This window comes from Aythya ferina (assembly GCF_964211825.1).
Source record: "Aythya ferina genome assembly, chromosome: 5".
Classification (NCBI taxonomy): domain Eukaryota; kingdom Metazoa; phylum Chordata; class Aves; order Anseriformes; family Anatidae; genus Aythya; species Aythya ferina.
This window is the reverse complement of record NC_140301.1, coordinates 19621558-19644109: the sequence shown is the minus strand read 5'-3', so window position 1 is coordinate 19644109 and position 22552 is coordinate 19621558. Positions and strand designations below refer to the sequence as shown.

The window sequence follows — 22552 nt, the reverse complement described above, 5'->3', positions numbered from 1 at the left end:
TGTGTACAGGACTGTTGGAGTAGTAGCTGTATCCTGATTGAGCAGGGTTTTTTTTGGGTTTGGGGTGCTAGCCATAGGCAGACATCATGAGGGTACCTGCCTCAGTGTGGGTAGAGCAGGCCAGATCTTCCTTTGGGCCACCCTGGCTGGTTGCTGTGTCTCAGCCTGGAACAGAGCCACTCATCAGGTACCACCCTGTCTTGGCAGCCTGGCTCCCTGACATTTGCTCCAGTCTGGGCAAAACACTTTATTGCAAAACACTTCATTTCTCCATTTCTTCTCCGTATGGTCATTCCTTGGGCTGGCCTCACTGAGATCCTTTTCAGGCTGACCTCTAGCTCAGGAATTTGCCCTGGCATCCTGCTGTCATCCTTCCAGAGCATACAGGGGGGAGATCAAGGGAGAGAGCTCCAGCTGGGAACTGTGCAGCCATCAGCTCTGCTTCTTCAGAGGGCTCCTTGCATGGCCTCTGAGAGCTTACGGGGTGTTTCTGCACAGCCAACAAGAAGAGCATCAGTTTACAATGTTCAATGTAAAGCAATGTGATGGGAGATCCTTCTGGGGTGTCAAAACAATCTTCCAATTATTCCCTACCTCAATTTTCCCAGCTCTGTGAGACAGTTAATGAGAGATAATGATTCTTTTCTTAAGTAGACATCCAAAGTGCCTAATCTAAGTCCATCCCCTTAATAACTGTCCAAGGCTTTAAGCTGGAGTGGGGCCTGCCTGCTCATGCTTTAGATTTTTTACACATTTTAAGAGTGGGAGAGAGGCTGCTAGATTCTGCATCTCTCTGCATTACTCCCAGCGTGAAGGAAAAAGTGTTGCAGACCCCAGCAATGTGTGTCTTATGCTGGGCTGGAGCGGCCCTGAGCCTGGCAGGTCTCTAGCAGATGCCCAGGGTGCAGTGGAGCTGTGACCACGTGGGAAGAGGAGGAGGAAGTGCAGTGGGGCAACCTGCTGTATGTTGAATGCAATCCCTGGCATCCAAGCACAGAGGGACAACAGAAAGGGAAACAAAGCTTGCATCAGAACCTCAGCACTGTTTTTTACAGATGACTTCTCACAGTATATGTAGTTAGCGGAGAGGATGTGGTGAAGACGTTTGGAGCCAAGACGTGGTAGAGTTAAATGATGGGAGGTGCACAGATTTGGGATATTTTCCCTGTAGAGCAGCTTCATGTTCTTAGCCATGCTCTGAACATCCTTGGCTCCTGGCCCTGTGGCTGGGATGTCAGTTTTGGATCCAAGCAGATGTGTCCTGGGATGGAAGGGTGGCTGCTAACGGAGGCCTGACCTCGGTGTGCAGGATGAGGTCCTGAGTTTTGGACAAGCTCACTCAATTTGTTTCTTTAAGAATTTGTTCCCAGCACCAGTTCCTGTCACATGCCTTGCATAGCATGAAATTCTCATGGCATTAGTGTCTCAGCGTGAAACAGGATCTGGAAGGCTGGAAGCCGAACATACGTGGGATGGGGCCGGAGGGGGTGCCGAGAGGATAAGGTCATTTTGCTCAGACACCACGCAGTCCTAGCAGGAGGCAGTCCTCGTCCTGTAGTGCTTGAATCAGAGCAGATGTAGCACATGAGGAGGGAAGGGTGATGCTCTCCCACCACCACTGTTTATAAGCTGAGAAACCGAGGCACAGAGCTATTTGGTGCCTGGCTTGCAGTCCCAGAGGGAGTTTGTGGCACCACTGACAAACGCACCCACAGCACCGCTCTGCAGCAGTGAAATGACCAAATGCCATCTTCCACGTGCGGAGGATCCAAGGTGGTAGATCATCCTAGCACAGATGTGAGCAGAGCCATACCAGCCCTTTGTCAGGCTGGAAGCCAGCCTCAGTGCTAGCATCGAAGACTGGACACTGGACACATCGTTCAGGACATCAGAGCGGAGGCTCTTTGCTGACCAGGAGCTGTCTTCTACAAGAGCAGCATGCATGCAGCTTCTGGTGGAGCTGTGTCGGGCTGCCACTTGAACAACAGCTCATTAAGTGACATCTAATTTGACCTCCTTTTTTTCTCCTTCTTCCCTTCTCCTTCCATCAGGAAAGCTGATAGGGATTGACTTGTGTCAGGGGGCCGGAAGGACAGATCGCTCCAGTCACGAGGAGACCTTTGAGTCAGGCTGGTCAGATGATATGGACCCAGCAGATGATGAAGAGAAACGCTTCTGCTCCATGATGGAGCAGCTTGGAGCAGCCCAAGTATTTGAAGAGTAAGTAGGAGAATCTCATGGCCCTACTTCTGTCCTGTTTTGAACTTGCAGTGCTGACACTTGAAAGTACCAGTGAACACCAAGGAGGTGAAGTGAGCTGCTTGCTCCCTGAACTACTGCTTGCGTTTTCTGTCTTGCTGTCTCGTGTTTTCATATGCTTGGTAACAAATGCCGTAAAGTCTGGGTTTTCTCATCGGTTATAAATTACTTTCAGTGCAGTGCTTCTCTGTTTCCCAAACTGCAAGTTCAATACCACAGCTGTAACATGTAGCAATTGATGTGGAAACTCATCCGCACGCAGCAAATGAAAAGAAGCCTGTGAGGGTTAGACAAGGTAAGGAGGATGTGTGTGCTGTCTCTCCCAAAAGGGGGTGTGATTGCTCACACATGGCCAGAGAATCTTAGCTCTGAGGGCGTGCCTGAAGGATCTGTGCTCAAGGGGCTGCTTGGGGCTGGGCTGATCTTGAGAACGGTGAGAGGCTAAAACGAGCAAGGAATAAAAACCTGCGCCTTAAAAATTGATATCAGTGCTCATGCAGTGGCAGAGTCTGCTGACCCCAGTGTCATGCAGCTGCTACACCACAAGAGATTTTTTTAGGGCCTTCCCGAGTGAAACATTCTCCATACTTGCTTCTTACTGATGCACACCTGCTGGTGCTGGGGTGGCCCAACAGCATCCATGGCAGGCTTTTATTTTTTCAGGTGTCGTAGTACAACAGTTGTCAGCAGCTTGCTGGGAGCAGCCCTGCTCCCAACAGGGACAGGAGATAGACAGGATTGGAGACAGAAGCTGAGAGCCAAGGATTCTGCTGCTTGTAGAGCATCGTCTGTCATGAAACAGATTGTTTTGTTTCATTTTCATTGTGATACAGAACACCTACCTGTTTTTTTTTTTAATGCTAAACAGCTTCTCAAGAAAACTTCTGGGAAGCTTTTATGCCTCAAAGAATGGGATGACACTGTGAAAGGCTGTATTATTGTTTTGGATGAGTAGCTTCTGCTGTCTACAGCTGTTTGTGAAGCATCTGGTCTTAAAGTGTGTTAGGACTTACCCTGTGTTTTGTTTCGACCACTTACTTGTAGGTTTATGCAATGAGTCCAACAGCTACTTCATATCATACTTCTGTGCCGAGCCAGTTGTAAGGAATTATTGAAAACCAGAACTTAACTGGGGATAGATTAGGAATCTGAGCTATCTTCACTGATTTTGCTACAGATAAATGGCTTTGAGTGTTAATGGAGCTGAATATTTTCTGTTATCCAAAATCTGAAGTTTTGAAGAACTGTCAGTAATTTTTTTCAACTTGAGACAAAAGTGGGAGGCTATCTTGTGGTGGTGGCAGAGGGAATCAAGGGCTTTTTGGTAATCTTTTTTTTTTTTTTTCATGAAGAATACTAAGGGAGACAAATACATAGGCAAAGAAAACTTTCTATTTGGATAATGACTATGAGTATAATTGTTTTGTACATTTCAAGGTAGTTTCTCCAAAGTAATCCATGGATTAAAAAAAAAAAAAAGTAAAAAAAACACAACCCCAAAACAAACATGAGACTTATGAGACTCTTTGAGAAAGATTGAGTTTCTAAGTGCTGTGTACCAGTTGTGATGAGCTAAATGCCAAACAATACAATTGTTATTGCAGGTTCAGAAAAACAAGACTTTGGATTTCTGGGGCTTCCTCCGTAATCTTAATGCAACACCTTGGAAAACTTGCTTCTTTTGTTTGTGCCTCAGTTCCCAAAATTGCTGAATAAGCAAACAAACAAGGGCAGCAGCACCCACCAGTACAGTCATGGTATGATAAAACCAACGTGATGTGTGCTGGCTCTGAGAGTTTGCTGCTTGATCACAGCTGACAGCAAACTTGCTGAATGTTTATCTCTTTCAATCTTCGTTTAAACACCAAATGTGTTATGACTGAGTGCTTGGAAAACAATCATTCCAGAACTGCTTTCTAGGTAACTCCTTTGCTCTTCCAGCTGACCTCCTTCCTGTTAACTTTGCAGTAGCTCTCAGTTGCTGTGCACGCTCAGAAACTGTCTGCCCTTCCTCTTTGCTGTGTGGTGTAATGCAGGAGGTCACAGGCAGGCTGTCAGCCCCTGAATGTGTATTGGAGTTGGAGTAACAACCCAGAAGATGACAAAAATTAATTTGCTTTCCTTCTCTCTTGTGTGCTTGCTCCAGTCCAAGCGAGGTTCGGGAGCTTTGGGCTCGGCTACGAAAGGAGCGCCCGGAGCTCTTACCCAGCTTTGAGGAGTTTCTGTTGCGTGTTTCATCGTACATCAAGGAGGTGAATCATGAGAAGGAGTCCATGGAGCAGGCATTGAAGCGGTAAGGAGAACATCATGGCCAGCTGCTGCCAGGAACCAGCTGGTACTTGGATGCAATTTCATGTGTTACATTCTTCCTCAAGGACAAGGGGAGACTGGGTTACAGGACATGGGCTCTTTTCTTGCTGTAATAAAATGACTCCTTATCTTGACTTAATTGCCACAGGTTTGTTTTAATTGCCACAGTTTTGTTTTGCATCGGTGCACACCCATAATGTTTGGTCTGGTTAAAATCCCACTCAGATAACTTTTTGGCAATGCTGCACAGCTGTTAGTAGAACTCTTTCCACCACATCTCCTGTTTTCTTTCTGCATTCTCTTTCTCTCTCCTGACAATGTACCTTTCCTTTTGTAGGAAGGAGACAGACCATGACCGAGAAGTCAGGTGCCTTTATGAAGAAATGGAGCAACAGATCAAAGCAGAAAGGGAGAGGATAATCTGCCAGGTACCTCGTCTTTCTTGGCTGAAGTCAAACTTTCTCTGGTCTGAAGCAGGGGTGGTGGCTCATCTGGCCAAGGAACAGCTCTTAGCTGTGCTGGGTGTTACATCAGCAGCTGTGTGTCTTTACCTCTGCAGGAAGCACTGAGACATGACAGGAGTAACCTGCTCCAAAAGGAGCTGCGCAGCAAAGAGCAGGAGCTGGAGAAAATTCTCTACCGACAGAAGAAGGTAACAGGACCCAAAGCCTTTCTAAAGCATATCCCCTTCTACTGTCTTTCTGTTAAGACCTCTTCTGTCTGAGGGTGGTTTTCATCAGCTGACACTTAGTGGTGGCTAGTCTAGTTGTCGCCTGTCCCTGAAAGTGTTGAAGTGGATTGGTTTGTTCTCAGCTGAAGTGTCATCCTGTCACATCCTGGCTGCTCATCTTATCTGATTGGGTTTCTCTTGTACTTTGCCTTGCCTTTATTTGGCAAGGAAAAAGGGGTAGAGACTTGGAAATTGTGAATTTGGGGCCTTCTGTGGTGTGTAAGAAAGCTGTGTATGCACATGCAAAAGCCAAATTTCTGTAGTTTTTCTTTTGCCCCAGAATAACCCAGAGGGAACAGTTCTGTGATGCTTTGAGTTGTTTGTACTGCACACTGGCATTTCAGCATCTGATGACGTACTGATTAATCAGTCAATGAAAAGATCAAAGCAGAAATTTTCCATTGGCTTTCTGTCCCTGCTATGTGCATTTGTATGTGATAGTCCATTCTGGATGTCTTTCCTTTCTTTGAAAAACTAAGACCCCAGCAGAAACAAGTCATGGGAGGTACTTGGAAGGTGCTGGTGATTGGAGGAATCCAAGTTGGATACCTGGCCTTGAACACCTCCAGGGCTGGGGCATCCACAGCTTCTACGGGCAGCCTGTGCCACGGCCTCACCACCCTCTGAGTGAAGAATTTGCTCCTAACCTCTAATCTAACTCTCCCCTCTTGTAGTTTAAAACCATCCCCCTTGTCCTGTCACTCCCTGCCCGAGCAAAATGTCACCCTCCAATCTTTTCAATAAGCCCCCTTTAAGTACAGAAAAGCTGCAGTAAGGTCCCCCTGTATCCTTCTCTTCTGTAGGCTGAACATCCCCCACTCTCTCAGCGTTTCTTCATAGGAGAGATGCTCCAGCCTCCGAGCATCCTCGTGGCCTCCTCTGGACCTGCTCTAACAGCTCCACATCCTTCTGGTGCTGGGGGCCCCAGACCTGGATGCAGCACTCCCAGTGGGACCTCACAAAGGCAGAGCAGAGGGGGATGATCACCTCCCTCCCCTGCTGCCCACCCCTCTGTTGATGCAGTTGCCCTTCTGGGCTGCAAGCTCACACTGCTGGCTCGTGTTGGGCCTTTTGTCCACCAGAACCCTCAAGTCCTTCTCTGCAGGGCTGCTCTCAATGACTTGACCTTAACCCTAACCCTTGCACTTGGCCTTGTTGAACCTCCTTAGTTTCACGTGGGCCCACTTCTCCAGCCTGTCCAGGTCCCTCTGGATGGCATCCCTTCCGTCTGTTGGATCGCCTGCACTGCTCAGCGTGGTGTCACCTGCAAACTTGCTGAGGGTGCGCTTAGTCCCACTGTCCATCTCATTGATAGACCCTAAACAGCACCAGCTCCAAGATGGACCCCTGAGAATTATTCTTGAGACATAAAGGTACAATTGCTTAGGATTAAGGAAATGGAGCATTTGCCTTAAGAGGAGAAACTAGGAAAACTTAAACCTAACTTTGGAGAGAAGGAGGCTGAGGGAAGGTGTAACAGCTTTACGGACTCGGGGTGGTGTTGTATATTATTATACATAATTATTATTACTATATATTATATTGTATAATGTAGTGTATAAAACATGTCAGTATTATTATATATAATTACATATTATTACATAATTATATATAAAACATAAGATCCACGTGGAACTATTATTTCCTAAATCCCACAGCAGCAGAGGTGAAGGTCACTCAGTGAGACTAGTAGGAGACTGGTCTCGAAGAATATACTTCTTCACAAGGGGACTAGAAAACTGCATTTTTTTTACCACAGGAGGTTGCAGAGGAAAGCAGTATCCGCAGTTCAAAAATGGGTTGGACAAACTAATGGACAGGAATCTGTAAACATGGAAAGGAGAAATAATCAGGGATGGAGATTCTTATCATCCCCAGTCCAGCACTGCAGGTGCTGGGGATGGAGATCGTAGTGGCTGTCCTGGCGTGTTCTTTCTAAATAGTATCTCCTTGTGGCATGGCTCAGGGCAGAATATGGGACTACGTCGAGACTTTCTTACTCAAATGATCATTTCTGATGCCTTTAACTCCGAGGCTCATGCCAAGCTACAAGGATAGCCGGGTCCCTCTTGTGGTGTGAGACCAGTATTGTGATCGTGCTGTTCTGCAGTACTGTTTGAGTACAGACAGCGTAAAACCAGAGCTCTTTCTGACAGAGAGTTCTTAGGGAGGGGCAGGTGTTTTAATTAAAGCCTGCCCTTTGGGTTATCGACAGACCCAGAGGCTGTGGGCTGCTGTTGCTGTTTCTTACTCTGAATTTGACTGCTCAGCATGTGTGGCTGGGCGCAAATTTTCCGTGATGTCCAAAGGACTGGAGCTGTCCAGGCAAAGCTGGGCATGACTTGTGCTTGAAGCCTCAGTGGGGAGAGATGTGGGGCTTGTGTTTCAAGGAACATAGGAAGGGTGAGCTCTGATCATGACTGCTGTAGCTATGCATTTGCAGAGAGCAGTATGAAGGAGAAAAGCACTTTATCTTGTCCACAGCATGATGCTTTCCTTTCCCTCAGAGAGTCTAGCTGAAGGTGTGGATATAGCAGACTTAAAGCACTCATGGATTTCCATTTCCGTAAGGGTACCTGCTCTGTGGTGAGATCGCATCTCACAGTGCCTGACTTTCTGTCTATGTGGTAAGAAGTTGTCACAGATGGTGTTCAAAGGGCTAAACTTGTCTGTGTGCGTGGGCAAAACATTTAGTAACAGGCAGCTTGTGCAGCCTGGGTAATTGTGAGTGTGGAAGCGGAGCGTTCGGTTCAGGTTGTGGGGACCACAATTCCTGCGTAGCATCAACTTCAGCAGAGGGCCCTGGTTAGCTGGCACGGCTGACTGGATGCTGACGTGCCAGTGTGTTCCTCCTAGCGATGCCCTGCTCAGCCGAGACGAGAGAACTGGGCTGCTGCATCCACCCTGGGCTCTCTCCCAGACTACGCCAGCCATTTGCGAGGATTCACATCACTTGTGGCAGCAGGCTTTGAACTTCCCAAGTCAGGCCTGTTGTTTGTGCTGGTGTCTTGTGCGGTCTGGAGTGGCACTGTGCCCCAGTGGCACTTAAACAGCACCTCTGGCCCAAGGTTCAGTCTCCAACAGTAGAAAAAGGCACCCAGTCACTTACCTTCCCTTCTGTCAGCAGTGTGACGTGCCCCAACACCTAGATGTATCCCTTTTTTGGCTTAGAAGTCCTTAAACCAGACAATGCATTACAACAGCTATGCTTCCATCAGTAACCCCTGCCTCCACCCTGATTTTTCCAGTCCTCCTTTGAGCCCCATTTGCACTCTGATTTCTGCAGCAATTTTTGCAATAGCAGCAAGTTCCTTGCACGGCCTGAAGCACTTCCTTAGCTGTGCCTGACTAATCGTGCTGCTTGCTCCCCAGTGCTGGCACTGATGAGACATAATTGCTTCCAGTTCACCTTCTTGATACCCCTGGTGGTGTTGTAGACCTGAGTTGTGTTTTCCTCCCTTCTGCCTCGTTTACGTCTGCTCTTTCAGGTTATTTTTACAGTCATGACTGCAGCACAGAGCCCTTCCTCTCTCTATCTGACACCTCTTCCTCCTCCTCTCCCGTTACAGCTGGAACATCAGCTGCAGTCTCTGAACACGGAGCAGCTGGAGACGCGTGTGCAGAATGAAAGGCTCCGGCACCTGAACGAAAACCTGCTGGAGGAGCTGGAGAAAAGCAAGTGGGAGCTGGAGGCTGTGAAGGGGCAGCTACAGAAGCTCCAGAAAGAGGCCCAGCTTGAGCAAGAGCAGAAGGACAGGTAGGAGTGGGCAGGGAAGGGGATGTGTGGGCTGTCTGAGCAGGAACGCAGGCAGAGAAGGAAAGTGTGCAAGTAGTTAAAGAAAAAGGATCTCTAATTAGAAGCCTTGGCCTTGCCAGGAGATTGTCTGTTTCTTCTTGAGGGAGAGAGGTAACGTGCAGTGGTGCTATGGGCCAAAAAAGGGTACGTTACTGCTATTTCCCACTGCCTTTAGTGGGAAACGAGTATTTTCATTGATATTTGGCTTTAAAAGCCCTGTAAAAATGCAAATGTTCCTCGGCCTTAAGGAGGCTTCTCCTCCTTGTTGTTTCCAGTTCATCATTGCTTCTGTGAAGTTCCTACAGACCCTATGCTAACCAATTGTGTTCCTGCTTCTGGCCTTAATCTAATAATACTCAGCTGCAACACTGGCATGTTACGCTCCCAGCTGGCAGTGAGCATCCTTCCCATCCCTAACAGCTGGGGAAACTGGAGTGTGAAGGGGGAGCTGGGTTCCCTGCCCTCATGCTGGAGGAGACTGGGAGAGCTGTGGTCCCAGCTCCCATGGCAGTGCTGCTTCTCCTGGCATGGGACAGGCCCTAATCTTTGTGAACATCACTTGTGTCCCTGAGAAAGAGATCTCTGCGTCTCCTCCCCCATTGATTTATGTCTTTTAAATTCCTGTCACCTAGGGATGTGTTCAGAGTCTCCAAGAACATGCAGAAAGAGAAGCAAAGCCTCCTTCGGCAGCTGGAGCTCCTCAGGTAAGAACAGGACTGCATGCAGATGTCGAGCTCTCATGCACGTCAGGGACGCAGACCAGACCCTGCTTCCTTCCTCGGGGGAGCCCAAATGGCTGGCATGGCCGATGGCCACTTTGGAGGTAGGAGTGGGGGGCTGGCCTTTCTTGTCATGTTGGCTGCCTGCTTCGCTGGCAGTGCTGAGGTCTGGTTTCTCCCAGAGAAAGCTATGGGCGTGTACTCGACAAGTGCTCACACTGCTTGTTTTTCTAGGCCCTGACAGAGCAGTTGCAATCCGGTCAGCTCCAGCAGGGCACAGGCTGTGTTATTTTGCTGAGTAATCCCTCCGGCTGAGGAATTTAGTTTTCCCTGCTGACTAAAGGGTAGCATACAGAGCCTTTTACCTGAGCTGGGATGCTTGGAAATCCCAACGTGCTCAGCAATAAAGAGCACCTGTATTTGTGCCCCGAGTTCCCTTCCCATTTAGCTTTCAAATGTCAGCCTTTACCGCGTTTTCAGGGAGTGCTTCATTGTCTCTCTCCTGTGTCTTCCTTTGGAGCAGAGAGATGAACAAGAAACTTCGAGATGAGCGAGACACTTTCGAAGCCAAGAAGCCGGTTAGTCTCAGAAAGAAAATCCTAATTCCCAACCACCCTCCTTTCATCTGCTGCTGTTGCTGTCACCACCTGGGGGCCTATCCCTTCCACGGGGGACAATGACCTGACCTCACGAGTTTTGCTGTGGTGCTTATACAGACTTCGTGGCACCTCTGGAGACAAGCTCTGCTGGCTGCTCTTTCCAGCTGCCCGGGTGTAACCCAAGGCATGTTAGCTCGTGACTGTAACGCAGCCGCGGGCAGGGCTGAACGCGTGCTGCCTGCTGCACGTGCTGCGCCTGTGCTTCTGGGCAGGATTCGGGCACGTGCAAGGAGGGGAGCGAAGCTGCATGCGTTCCTGGAGCTGGGTGGTGGTGAGGAAGAAGATGGATTCCCAGGTGTGCTGCCTGCTGACCCGGGGTGGAGGGGCAAAGTGGGGTTCAGAATTTCTCTGACCCCTTGGGTCCGTAGTAGGTGTGTTCAGATGTTCCCCTGCGGCAGCTCCTGTGGTGGAGGTGCAGCAACGAGCCTTGTATCAGAGGGCTAGGAGAAAGCAGGGGGCCTCTGAGCCCTGGGGAACGTCTGGGACTGGCAGTGCCATCTCTGGCCTTTCCTAGACTCCAAGACGAGTACAAATACGTGATCTGTTTTTAATTATTAGTTTTTCATGAAAAAGTCTTGTTGTTCACAAATGTCATTGCTGAGGCTGCTCTGTGCCCATCTTGGACCCACCCCTGCTGCCGTGCACCTTTCCTGGCTGTGCCACCGCGCTGCACATGAAGACCTGGAAGTAGCTGGCTTGCAGTGATGAGAGGCAGCAGCAGGCTGAGAGACTTTTCTGGCTGGTGTGCGAGGGAACGAGACAGGAAGCACAGGGAGAGTGCCTGGATAGGAGACAGGACGCTGCGGAGGGGAAGCTGCTGGGGGAGAGGCTGGAGTTCATCTCTAAGTAGAAAAGCACCTGTAGAAAATAACTCCAGTAACTGTTCTGGATGGAGGTGAGGTGTGCGTGCGTGTGCCTGTGTGTGTTTCTGCAATCCGAGGGAAGATTTTTATTTTTTTTATTTTTAAAGCTGCTCAGTAAGCGTATGTGAGTGCATGTGTGTGTGTGTGTGCCAGGGCTTCCTCTTCCCATGTGTAATGCTTCAGCAGCTGCTGGGTTCCCGTGGGTGGGTGGGTGCCCCGTGGAGACCATGGTTCAGGTACGTGCCTGTGTGTGCCAAGTTTGTCTGCTTCCCCTTCCTTCTCTTCTGCTTTCCTGCTGTGCCCTGCCTGGGGCTGCTCTGAAACACGACAGCTGCAGGTGGACCCAAGAGAGGGCCTTGCAGAGAGTCGTGGTGAGGAGCCACCTTCTCCTTCCTCTGCTGGCACCAGGGGTGCAGCAGCAGGGTCAACTCCTGCTCCCACCTTTGCTCATCTTGCATGGCTGTGTCATGCTTGGCAGATGAAGCCTGCACTGGAATAAGGTTTTTTCCTTTGTCAGCCAGGACATCTCGTTGGCCATTCTCGTTTCAGTCTGCAGCAAAACAGGGCTCCAGGGGATTGCAGAGACGCTGCTGTCGTCACGCACCTGCAGAAGATCTGCTGTCCAGCCTGTCCCGCTGTCAGAGGGAGAGGAAATAGCAATCCTTCTTGCAGCAGCAAAAAGGAGAGTCCAGCCTTCTGCTGTGGATCCCTAGTGCGTGACACGCTCTGGCAGAGACTGTCAGTGCTTTCACAAGCTAAAAAGAAACATAAAGCCTTAATGTCCTCTCTTAGTGCTGGGAAGGGCTATGTTATTTCTCTGAGATGAAGGGATGTCAAACAGTGGATCTTTAATAGCAATGACTTTGAAGTGGTTGGAAGGAGGCGCTGGGCTGCACGTGGCTGGCAGCGACCCAGCTGCTGCTCCTTTGCGCTGCTCAGTGCCCAGCCTAATACCTTGCTCTTCATAAGAGTTTCTGGCCTTGCCGGGGTGGGCAGACCCGGCCCCACAGCACGGTGAGGAGCAGTTTGGCCCCGCTGGCTGGGTCACAGATAGCGACATGTGGCTGTTCTGCCTGTGTGCAAACCACTGCTGGGTTCTGTTTTGCACCCACCCATCTGTGGAGTTTCCCTTGTGTGCTGCATGTTGACAAAGGTCTTGCCCTGAGTGAGCAAATTTCACATCTGCTCATCACAAGGAGTGCTTTGGAACTTTGGCTGCAATGGACGTACATTTGTATTTCACCAATAAACCAGAAAATGCTTTTTTTCTATATATTTGTTTTTTCTTTCCCATCCCAAATGCTTGCATGTGTGCTGTTCCGTTGTGGAAGCCTCGCTCTGTGTGTTGTACAGCTGTGATGTCGTGTTTGTCCCTTTACCATCGCTGTGACAAGCCACATGTTCCATAAAGGCGGCAGGCCAATAAAGCATGGCAGAACCATTGGCAAAACACCCCCGTTGTTTCTCCTTTCTTCCCCAGGTAGGTACTCCGCAGGCGGCCGCTTCCCCTCTTGGTAGGGCAGTGCCGTAGCAGGTTGCCTGGGTGTCCCTTTGCTCTGTAGGTGGCTTGAAGACTGAAACTCAGCCAAACCTCAGGTGGGCCATAATGCCATTTCCTCATTTCCGTGGGTCTACAGTGCCCTCGGGCACACCTGCTGTTCCCAGCACAGACCCCAAAAACTTCCTCCTCCATCCTTGCTGGGGAACCGCTGGCTGGCTGGACCAGAAACACCATTGCAGCACAGTGGCTCTCCGTGTTGGATAGCTTCTGTGGCTCAGGCTGTTCCTGAACACCACTATTATATGTAACTTATGTAATTTTTTTTTTTTCCTTTAAGTTCCCTGTTGGGTGAGTCCCTCTGGGGACTCCAGAGTGCCTCCTCTTGCTGAATTGCGCTCTGGTAAAGGTGCCTTGGGGGTTCTGGCCCACAAAGCAGCTTCTTCAGGTTTTGCCTTTCAAAATGAGCCTGGGCTTACTGAAGAAATAATCTCCATGGTCCTCCCCTGGGCTGCGGGCAGCACAAAGGCAGGCCTGGCAGGAGCTGCCTGTGGCGTTTGGTCGCCTCAAAACTGCTGCAGATCTGGCAGGCTGTAGGCTCCTTTGTTTTCTCCACCTTTACCCCAAAATAACTTGGGAGGATGTGTCAGAAATCTGCAGGCTTCCAGAGGGAGCACATCTCCCTGCTCCCAGTGCCGGGGTGGTGGCACCCTGCTGCTCTGTCTCTCGCTTGGTGTTTTCGGGGTATTCAGAGCAATTAGGATGGAGCATGAGAAGGGAGACAAGGCTTTGGTGTGGCTCTGGGGAGAGCCGGCAGGTCAGCCCTCGCTCCGCCACAGGCTCCCCTGTGTGATCCCAGCAAATCGCTTCTCCTTGATCCTGGGAATGGGAAAGCTGCTGCAGCGGGGGGACGAGGGCTGTGAGAGCTGCTCTGCTCCCCCCTCCTCGGGAAGGCGCTGAGCGTGGCTGTAGGGAGCGCGGGGAGGTAAGTGGGAGCGAAGCGTGGCGACGAGTGCGTGAGGCAGAGCAGGCTCCTTTCTTTCCTCTCGTACTTGTGCGGCTGCGGGTGAGTACCTGTGGATTACAGGGCTGGTCTGTCCCACCAAACACCAGCATTATAAAAAGGCAGGTGGGGAAAGAGAGAATCAGCCGTGATGCACAGGGGTGAGTGAGCCACAGGAAGGAGAGCTGTGGGTGACAGAGGGAAGCTACAGCTCCTACAGCTCGAGACACCGTCATTTTTTTGGTGGCTTCTTTGCAGAGGGGAAAGTGGTGCTTTCTGGCAGGAGTTCAGTGAGTTGAGCTGCGAGGAGCAACCCCTGTGCTGGTGTCTGCTGGAGCCTGTGGGGCACCGCCGCTGCTCCAGCCCTGCGCCCGAGGCAGCTGGTTCAGCTGGGGCGGCCTGCGGTGCCGGTCCCAGTGCCACTCCTCACCCCTTCTCTCTTCAACTTCCAGGCGCCTCAGAGCACAAAGCCCCTCCAGAAGAACGGGTCAGTGCTAGGCAGCTCCCTGCAGGACGACAAGCCGGTCAAACGGTTAGATGGGCCTCTCCGTGTCGTGTCCCTGCTGTCGCTCCATGCCGCTGGAGCACCCCGTTGGTCTGTCCGTGTGTCCTGCCTGGTCCCACGTTGGTGCTGTCTGTCTGTCTGTCTGTCTGCGGGAGCACGGGGGAGACGTGGCCTGAGGGTGCCGTCGGGGAACACAAAAACACAAAGACGTGGTGGTGGCCTGACTTTTGGAGCTGGATCTCCCCAGCATCTGCCAGCCCCAAACAGGCTCTGAAGGTGGCACGCTTCCCTCCTTCGCACCAGCTCTCTGCAAGGCTCCCATCCCTTCCCAGTTGCTCCTGGTGCCAGCCGGAGACACGGGGCAAGGCTCAGAGTTTGTCCCAGCTTTAACTCACCCTCAGTGCTTGCAGTTCTGTAAGAGCTGAGCTCCAGGCTCCTGGATTGATGGCAAACCAGCTGAACTGTGGAGCAGGGCTGATTGTTTAGCCCCAGCTGGGAGCTGCTGGGCTAGGTCTGAGGCAGAGCTCCTTCATAGCTGGGCGAGCGGCAGGCATGGACCAAACACCCTTTTTTTTTTCCCCTTCTTTTTTTTTTTTTCTTTCCCTTTCTTCCCTGAAGAGGCTTTTGAGTCTCAGCCTCTCATTGCTGCCTCTCCAGCTGGCCCTGGAAGATGGGGACCGTTCCCCAGAGCCCAGGAGGATGGGTCTGTTCTCCGTGGGGAGAGGCTCCAGCTGCCCAGCTCCAGATTTGGGGAGATGCAGGGAGGATGACCAGGGACATGAGCTCCATTAAACAGCAAAAGCCCAGGCTTGGCAGCAGGTGAATATTGCAGCCCTGGTGAGGTGTGGGCACAGTCACGAGAGGGAGTGGTGGCCTTGATTTCTGCACCAGCAGGAAGGGGGAAACGTCACAGAGAGAGGTGGGATGTGCTGCCTCTCGACAGACTGACTGAAATAAGCCTTTGGGCTCTGTCTTCTTTGCTTCCAAGTGCAATCTGGTGTCTAGCTAAGATAACGGAGATCCCTGGTGGATAAAGCCTTTGAGTTCTGAGTCTTCTCGCTCCCTTCTTCTAGTTCTTTAACCACAGAAAGCCAAGGCTGAGTTAGGATGCTTCCTTGCTCCCTGGCAATGCTTGCAGTGGTTTAAGCCTGCTATTCCTAGCTGTAATTTGAAGACTGTCCCTCCTCTTACCATGTCTCTGCCCCCACTGCGTGACACATGCATCAGCCTGCCCTTGTGCACAGCACCACGTCTTGGGCAGAGGAGCCCTGGGGGTCTGTTATGAGCATGGCTGGCAGAAAGCTTAAAAAAAAGAAGAAGAAAAAAAAAAAAAAAAAAAAGAAAAGTTTTTTTTTGGGGTTATGGCTCCCTGATGGCACTCAATGCCAGGTGGAGCGACGTGGGAACAGTTTGAGTTTGCTCTGCTGCTGCCTGGCCTCAGCAGGGCTCTGCTTCAGCACTGTGTGCAAGTCCTGGAGCTTTGCTTTGTGCAGCACAGCTGTGGGCCTGCAGCAGAGGGCAGCAACACACGTGTACAAAGAGCTGCTGGCTTGTTTTCGTGTTTGCTCGTTCTTTAAACCTTTCTTCCGCTGCTACCTGTGTATACTTTGCTTCATTTTTCAGTACTGGGGGAAGTAAGAGGCAAAGGATCTGTGAAAAATCCAGAAGGCAGGGATTTTTATTAAAATTAATGAAATATATGTCAGCAGATAAGAGCACAGCATGGCCCAAGTGAGCTGTGTCTCTTCCCCCAGGGGTGCTGCTGGTGCCTGAGTCCCAGGGAACATGGGGTGTGTGTGTTTGTGTGAAGCAGAGCTCCTGCAAGCAGTGTGTGCGCTAATTGGATCACGCTGGTTGTTTGGGGAATTGGCAGCCCCCTCCTCCTGCTCTTCCTCCCCTCCAAACCCCATTTCTGGTGCCTTTGGGCTTTAATGCAGACAGCTGGCCTCTGCGGACCCTCCCGTCGCCTTCCCCGTGGATATGGCAGTGGAGGAACCCAACAGGAAGAGCTGTAAATACTTCCCAGGCAGTGAGGCGTGGCTGAGGGCAGGAGAAGGAGGCAGCACGAGCTTTGGGGAGAGCGGCAGAGCCAAGGAGTGGCCGGTGGCAGCAGATGCTGAGAGGCTGAAGGTGGCTTTGAAGGGTGATGCTGGCTGTAGAAGAAATGCCGATGGATTGGATGATGCTCCACTGTCTCCTAGAGGACAGCCTGTGGGCACCGAAACCAGGGTGAGTCTGACTGCTTGGGGTTCAGCCTCCATAAATTTGTAGCACAATTAATGTTTTTGTTGTGATTTAGCACCTAAACCAAAGCACAGTCCATAGCTGGGCTTTTCAAAAGCGCATCCCTTTCTCCTGTTGCAGCTCCAGGTGCTGGAACCAGCCAGTTGCTCCCCGGATCGTATCTTCAAAGTGGTGTTTGTAGGGAACTCCGGCGTTGGTAAGAGCTCCTTCATCCACCGCTTCTGCTACGACAGGTTCTGGGCTGAACTCAACGCAACCATCGGTACGTGACAGGCTTCCTGCCTCATCCGAGTAACGGGGAAGTTGGCCTGGACATGGTCTTCTTTTCCATCATTTTAGCCCAGACAACTTCTACCCTTAAAAGTAAAGGTGGTGCCTCTCCCTGTTTTGGGTCAAACTGGCAGTTTCCCTGAACTAGCATTGATCTTGCTCGTTGGCCTTGCAATGGCAAGCAGCTCTCTCCCCACCCTGTCTTATGATTGTTGTTGCCGCCCTGACAGGTATTGATTACCAGGTGAAGAGCCTGATGGTGGATAACACCCAAGTTGCCTTGCAGCTGTGGGATACAGCTGGACAGGAAAGGTAAGCAAATTCTGTGAGGGTTCCCCACTGCCAGGCTCAGCGTAGAAAAGAGGAGGAGAGGGAAAGGAATGTGTGCACTGGATTCAGTCCCTAGGAAAATGATTTCAGAAGCACAGGCCACCACTAGAAGGTGTCACCTGTTGGAGAGGGTCAGAGTAGCAGAGGACGCGCTTCACTCACCCGCTGCTAGACACGCAGGCCCACCACTACCTCTGTGTAAATTATACTTTATTTAGGATGTACTTTGAAGCTTAAGATCAAAAGCTTTTGCAAGGGAACTGCCAACCTCAGAGCCTGGCAAGAAGAAGCGTTGGGTGTTTTATGCTCAATACGGACCAGGCCTTTGGGAGGCAGCTGGAGGCACGGCAGTCCGGAGCTGTGGCAGCAGAATGGCCGTGCTGCCTGCCTCAGCCAGCTAGACCTGTAGGATGCTCTGTTGAGAAGTGGACTCTTCCTTCCAAACTCAAGGTTCACACTGAAGAGATCAAGATTTCTATTTGGGAGGATTACTGTGGTGTTCTTTTTCAGTGCTGAAGCTGAGCAGGAAGTTGTTAGGACATGAAACGTGGCTGCTTACTGAGGCCAGGTTGCGTCAGAGGCCAAACTCAATATATTGGCTCTGCAGAAGATCCATTAGAGTATGCCCCTGAAGCGTTAGCACGTCTTAGATGTGTGCTTGCAGGAAAGAACTTGGCTCAGCACTGATACTGAAGAGGAGGTTTGGAAAGAAGCCAAAGCTTTCCTTACCTCTAGAGAAATATGAATTATTCTGACTGGAGGGGCCCGACTGTGTATCCTACGGAGGAGACAGAACTTCTTGGAGCGGGCAGGGGAGAGCTCCTTGGTGACTCCCCCGAGACCAGTTTATGCTGCATTTTGTTTCCTCTGGAGCATTTAGTCTGTCCTGTAGCTGCAGAGGTGCACCTGGGCTGCCAAAGACACAGCCTGTGCTTTCTCAGCTGGGGCAGCTGCCAGAATGGCATGGCCTTAGTACAGGGAGGCACAACAGGCTTCAGGCAGTCGGCTGAAGGGTTCAGGAGGGTCACTACTTGCTGTGGGTTTTCTTGGCTCTTAATGGAATAGGAGAGCTTGTTATCCTGGTCAGGGCAGAAACACACAGCTGCCTGCTGAGATCTCATCCTCGTGCTCCGTTTAATTCCATCAGTTTGCATGCAGTGTGACATTGTATCATGGCCTATCACAAGCTGCTTTCAGGTTTTAAGCTTTTTATTATTATTATTATTATTTATTGTTGGAATTTATTCCCAAAATACAAGTCTGTTGTTCTAACAGGTACCCACAGGACAAAGGGGATGTCTGGTGGGAGTTTCTCCTGGAAATTGTGTCTAACTGCTGAGTTTATGTATGGCAGCATCACTTTGTAGATTTAAAAACTGGAAACAGACTGTGCTGATGCTGAGATCTTAATTGCTGTTTTGGCAACACTGGGGCAGACATTACGCACGCATAGTTTATTCTGTGGTACAGCTTAGTCTGCAGAATCTTCCAGACTTTAGAGAAAGATCGCGTTTTTTCCATCCACTTCCCTTTTAACAGGTTACTACCTCTTCTTATCCCACCTAAACAGATTTTTCCGCGTTTCTTTTCCTAATCTGGAAAGGCCTGCCTTCCTGCTTTCTCAGCACAGCATGTTGGGAAAGACTCCTGCTCACTCGTGGCTGCCTGGGGTCCCAGAGGCCCACGGACTTGACCTATTTGTCACCAGTCCGCGTGCGCCAGCCCCTGGGGACGCATCGCACGTGCAGGGAGCCTGCGCTGAAAGCCAGATAGTCTCCTCCTGTTTCTGAGGTGTGTTTCCCGTTTCTGAGGGTGCCTGTGGTTCTGTCGGGCTCAGGTTCCGCAGCATCACCAAGCAGTATTTCCGGAAGGCGGATGGCATTCTGGTGATGTACGACGTTACGGCCGAGTGCTCCTTCACGGCGGTGCGCAACTGGATGAGCAGCGTCCAGGTGAGAGCGGTGCCTCGGCTGGCACTGCTGGCCCTGCTGCCGCTGCCTGCCCCTGCTCTCGCTCCAGTGAGGGTGGGAGCAGTGTTCGGGGGGCCTCGGGGAGTCCTGGTGGCCTTGGGAAGAGGAATTGTAGAAGCAGATGTTACGGGTGCTGACTGTGATGGTATGGGACTTGTTGAAGGTACCACAAAGCTAGTGGCAGCATCTGTTTCAATGCTCTGGTAATCCCACCCATTTTTACCTGCAAACTCTCATCAGAAAGCATTCATCTGTGGCTCGTCTCTGCAAGCAGAGACAAAAATACCTCTGTATAATTTAAATATGTTGTGAAATAGTCAAGAGTTGGTTTTGTTTGCATCATGTTAAGTCTCAAAAACTGAGTCCTAAATGGAATAAATAAGCATAGGTTGGAGGCTTCTAGTACTGTAACTTTCACAGGCCTGCTGGGGGAGAAAAAAAAAATCTATTTCTTTGGACTTTAAAAGATCAAGGGTTAAGATTTTTCAAAACTAGGCTCTGAAAATCAGGCTCCTTTCAGGAAGGTTAAAATGAGCACTCAGAGAATCAAAGCACCCCAACTCTGTAACCTTTAATAACCTCTCCTTTCTTTCTCCCATCTTAGTATTTTTCTTGCTTTGAAACCTAAAGTCTTCAGGTACTGTAAGTCATCCAGGGCAGTCAGATTTGGAAATAACTTCCAGCCCCATCCTGCAGGCTTACTCTGGTGATGGAGCTGTAGGGAGTTTAACCAAAGGTAGGGGGCTCCAGGAATCACCAAGAAATAAGTTCCTGCAGAGACTGTAAGAGCTGGAAGCTGCTCAGCCCCTCACAACTTGGCCAGAGGGTTTTCAGCAAGGGATGGCTGAGCTTAGAACAGCATGGCAGATGAATAGCACTACACAGACAGAAAAAAAAAATAGGACAGAAGTCCCGCCTGGTCTTAAATGCAGTTTGCCCTATAGGCTGCTGGCCTTTTCTTTGGGTTTCTTATTTCCCAGAGGAGAATTTATTCCCTGCCTCCCCTCTCTCAGCGTCCCGGCGGCACACACCAAACATTTGAAATACATTCCCATGGTTTAAGCTTCCTTCCACAAGTCCCTGGGGCTGTTTGAGGAACGTCCCCTTAATGTGCTTGAAGGGAACATTTTGGCAGCTCCTTCAGGGCCCCTAATCCTGCTGCCACTGAAGGCAGTGGCAGAGCTCTTGTTTGCATGAGCTGGAGCAGGATCTGCTTCGAGATATTTCTGTCCCTCAGCCGAGTCCCCGGGGTGCTTTGCTCTGTTTCTTTTGCAGGAAGGTATCGAGGACGGAGCTGTGGTCTTTCTGCTCGGAAATAAAATGGATGCCGCACAGAGGGAGACCCGGCACGTCCCCAGGGTGGAGGGGGAACGGCTGGCGAAGGTGTGCCTCTGTGCTCCCCTGCTCCTCCTGCCCGGCAGCCGCCCTGCAGCTGGGAGCAGAGCAACCAGGGGACATTGCCCAGTGCGGTGCCTTCCCTCCCTGCCCCTACACAAACACGCACCGAGGCACTCTTGAAGCTCAGTGCCTCCTTGCAGGGATGTTTAGTGTTGTTTTTTTTTCCTGAGGGGAGGGCATGCGGCTGCTTTCCCACCCGCGGACCCCCGCGGTGCACCCTGGTGCTGAGGGTGGGCCAGCTCCCGGGGCTGCGGGTGCACGGTGCGGTGAGCTGGCGGCTGAGTGGGCGCGTGCTGTGCTGTGCTCCCTGGCAGGAATACAAGGCTGTCTTCTACGAGTGCAGCGCGATGACCGGCTATAACATCATGGAGCCCATGCTGCACATGGCCAGGTCAGTAACGGGAGCAGCCCCCCTGGTATTTCCCCGGCTGTAGGTCTCTGGTGCGGGCTCTCCTAGGGAGTAGGCAAGGAGAGGCGCTGTCAGACTGACTTTGCCATGGCACTAAAAGCACCTGGAGCAAAAAGTTCTTCCCCGCTGACTCCAGGGCCCTAATCTTCTGTGGCTGGAGAGCACCAGGCATAGGCTGGACATCGTCACATACAAACCTTCCTCTGGTGGAGCTGCCTGGTGAAAAATCAGGAGCTGAATCTGAGCACTGCATCACAAAACCTGGGTGTGCTATCCCAGATCTTAAGTTGGCATTTTCACTTTGCAATCCACACGTGCTTCTGGGGAGGGCGGAGGGGTTCTTCCTTACTAAGCATTACAGAGACTGTGATATTTTGGGAGTAACATTTTTCTTGCTAAGGATAAGATAAGGTTAAGGGGGACACTTTGTAAGGCTGAAGGAGGTTTGCACTAAGATTTTTAGTTTTTAAAGAAGCAAGTGTTTTTGAAAAATTCTTTGAAATCTTGTGAGAAAAATATCCTTTTGTTTTCTTTTATCCCTCCCTCTCCTGCTGTGACAACTGTTTAGTTCACAGCAGGATTTGGCTGCTTATTAACTGGGATGATTTACTTAGACGGATAAATGATGTGCCCCATAGCACACACCTTCGTGCTCATTTTGCGTGTGTGGTTTATGTAGCCCAGCTCCCAGGGAAGCTCAGTCTTTGGTCCACTCCCTTCTTACAATCCTAACTGGCCCTGGATGATGGCCAAGGAGCGCAGTCAGGTGCCACAGCAGGAGTAGCTGAGCAGTCTGATGTGCTCCTGATCCGTGCTGCTTGTTGCAGGTTGCTGACAGCACAGGAAGACAGGCAGAGGGAGAATGCCCTGCAGCTGGAAGATGTCAGCAGGAGGAGGGGGTGCTGCACGTAAGGCACATCGACATGTCAGCAAGAGACGCGTGTCAGCGCCAGTTCGTGAAGCTGGGATTCCTTCGGAGCAAGCTGAATCCGATGGTACTGGGTCTGCAGAGATTTAGGGGAGCCGCAGCTTTTCCCCATCTGGGAATTTCAAGGCACTAAATCAGGCCAAAATATGCGTGTGATCTGTACTGCTCCATCTCCCACCTCTCACACAGCCCTGGTCTCTGCTTTCTCGGGGGAACTGGGCTAGTCTTGGCACAAGCTGCACCTTCTGTCCAGAGTGGTCACTTCCATGTAAAATGCCGTTTCCTTCTGTTTCTGGCATTGTGGCCTAGCAACAGCATGGAGGGTGCAGTGGGAGCTGTGTTAAATGGATTTTTTTAGTGTAAGAAATAAAGAGAGAATTTTAAATTTGGGCTAACTCTAGGTAGTAATCCTTCTGTCTCAGAGCATCCTCCTCCCCTCGGTTCTGTCGGAGCAGAGCCCAGCTGACAGCTTGCTGAGCTCACTGGGAAAGCCTCTGTCCATCCCTGCAGGATCTGAATCAGGCCCCGCACTTGCTGGGAAATTTGCTTTAACTTGCCACCTCTGTAGTTAACTGATTCCATGTGCGGACACATTATGAGCTGGTAAAACCACTCATCCCAGCGCCTTTCCTCGCTTTGCTACCCTCCTTCTCGTGCTGCT

General features: G+C 50.7%; 1 protein-coding gene across 12 annotated transcripts in view; it reads left to right on the top strand.

Annotated features, from left to right (window-relative positions):
• Positions 1 to 22286, top strand: part of CRACR2B (calcium release activated channel regulator 2B) — a 43078-nt gene extending 20792 nt beyond the window's left edge. For 10 of the 12 annotated variants that reach the window (XM_084521116.1, XM_084521119.1, XM_084521125.1 and 7 more), the window contains 16 exons: positions 2052 to 2220; positions 4406 to 4552; positions 4907 to 4997; positions 5129 to 5221; positions 8869 to 9056; positions 9728 to 9799; positions 10338 to 10392; positions 14290 to 14369; positions 15000 to 15161; positions 16280 to 16571; positions 16707 to 16848; positions 17087 to 17168; positions 19024 to 19138; positions 20432 to 20539; positions 20869 to 20945; positions 21791 to 22286. In XM_084521116.1, coding sequence (XP_084377242.1) covers positions 2052 to 2220; positions 4406 to 4552; positions 4907 to 4997; positions 5129 to 5221; positions 8869 to 9056; positions 9728 to 9799; positions 10338 to 10392; positions 14290 to 14369; positions 15000 to 15161; positions 16280 to 16571; positions 16707 to 16848; positions 17087 to 17168; positions 19024 to 19138; positions 20432 to 20539; positions 20869 to 20945; positions 21791 to 21875 — 1958 coding nt within the window. In that variant the 3' untranslated portion in view covers positions 21876 to 22286. Of the gene's footprint in view, positions 1 to 2051; positions 2221 to 4405; positions 4553 to 4906; positions 4998 to 5128; positions 5222 to 8868; positions 9057 to 9727; positions 9800 to 10337; positions 10393 to 14289; positions 14370 to 14999; positions 15162 to 16279; positions 16572 to 16706; positions 16849 to 17086; positions 18384 to 18756; positions 19000 to 19023; positions 19139 to 20431; positions 20540 to 20868; positions 20946 to 21790 lie in introns of those variants that run through there. The other 2 variants (XM_084521117.1, XR_014693597.1) reach the window with 2 other exon arrangements.
• The last annotated feature ends 266 nt before the right edge of the window (positions 22287 to 22552 follow it).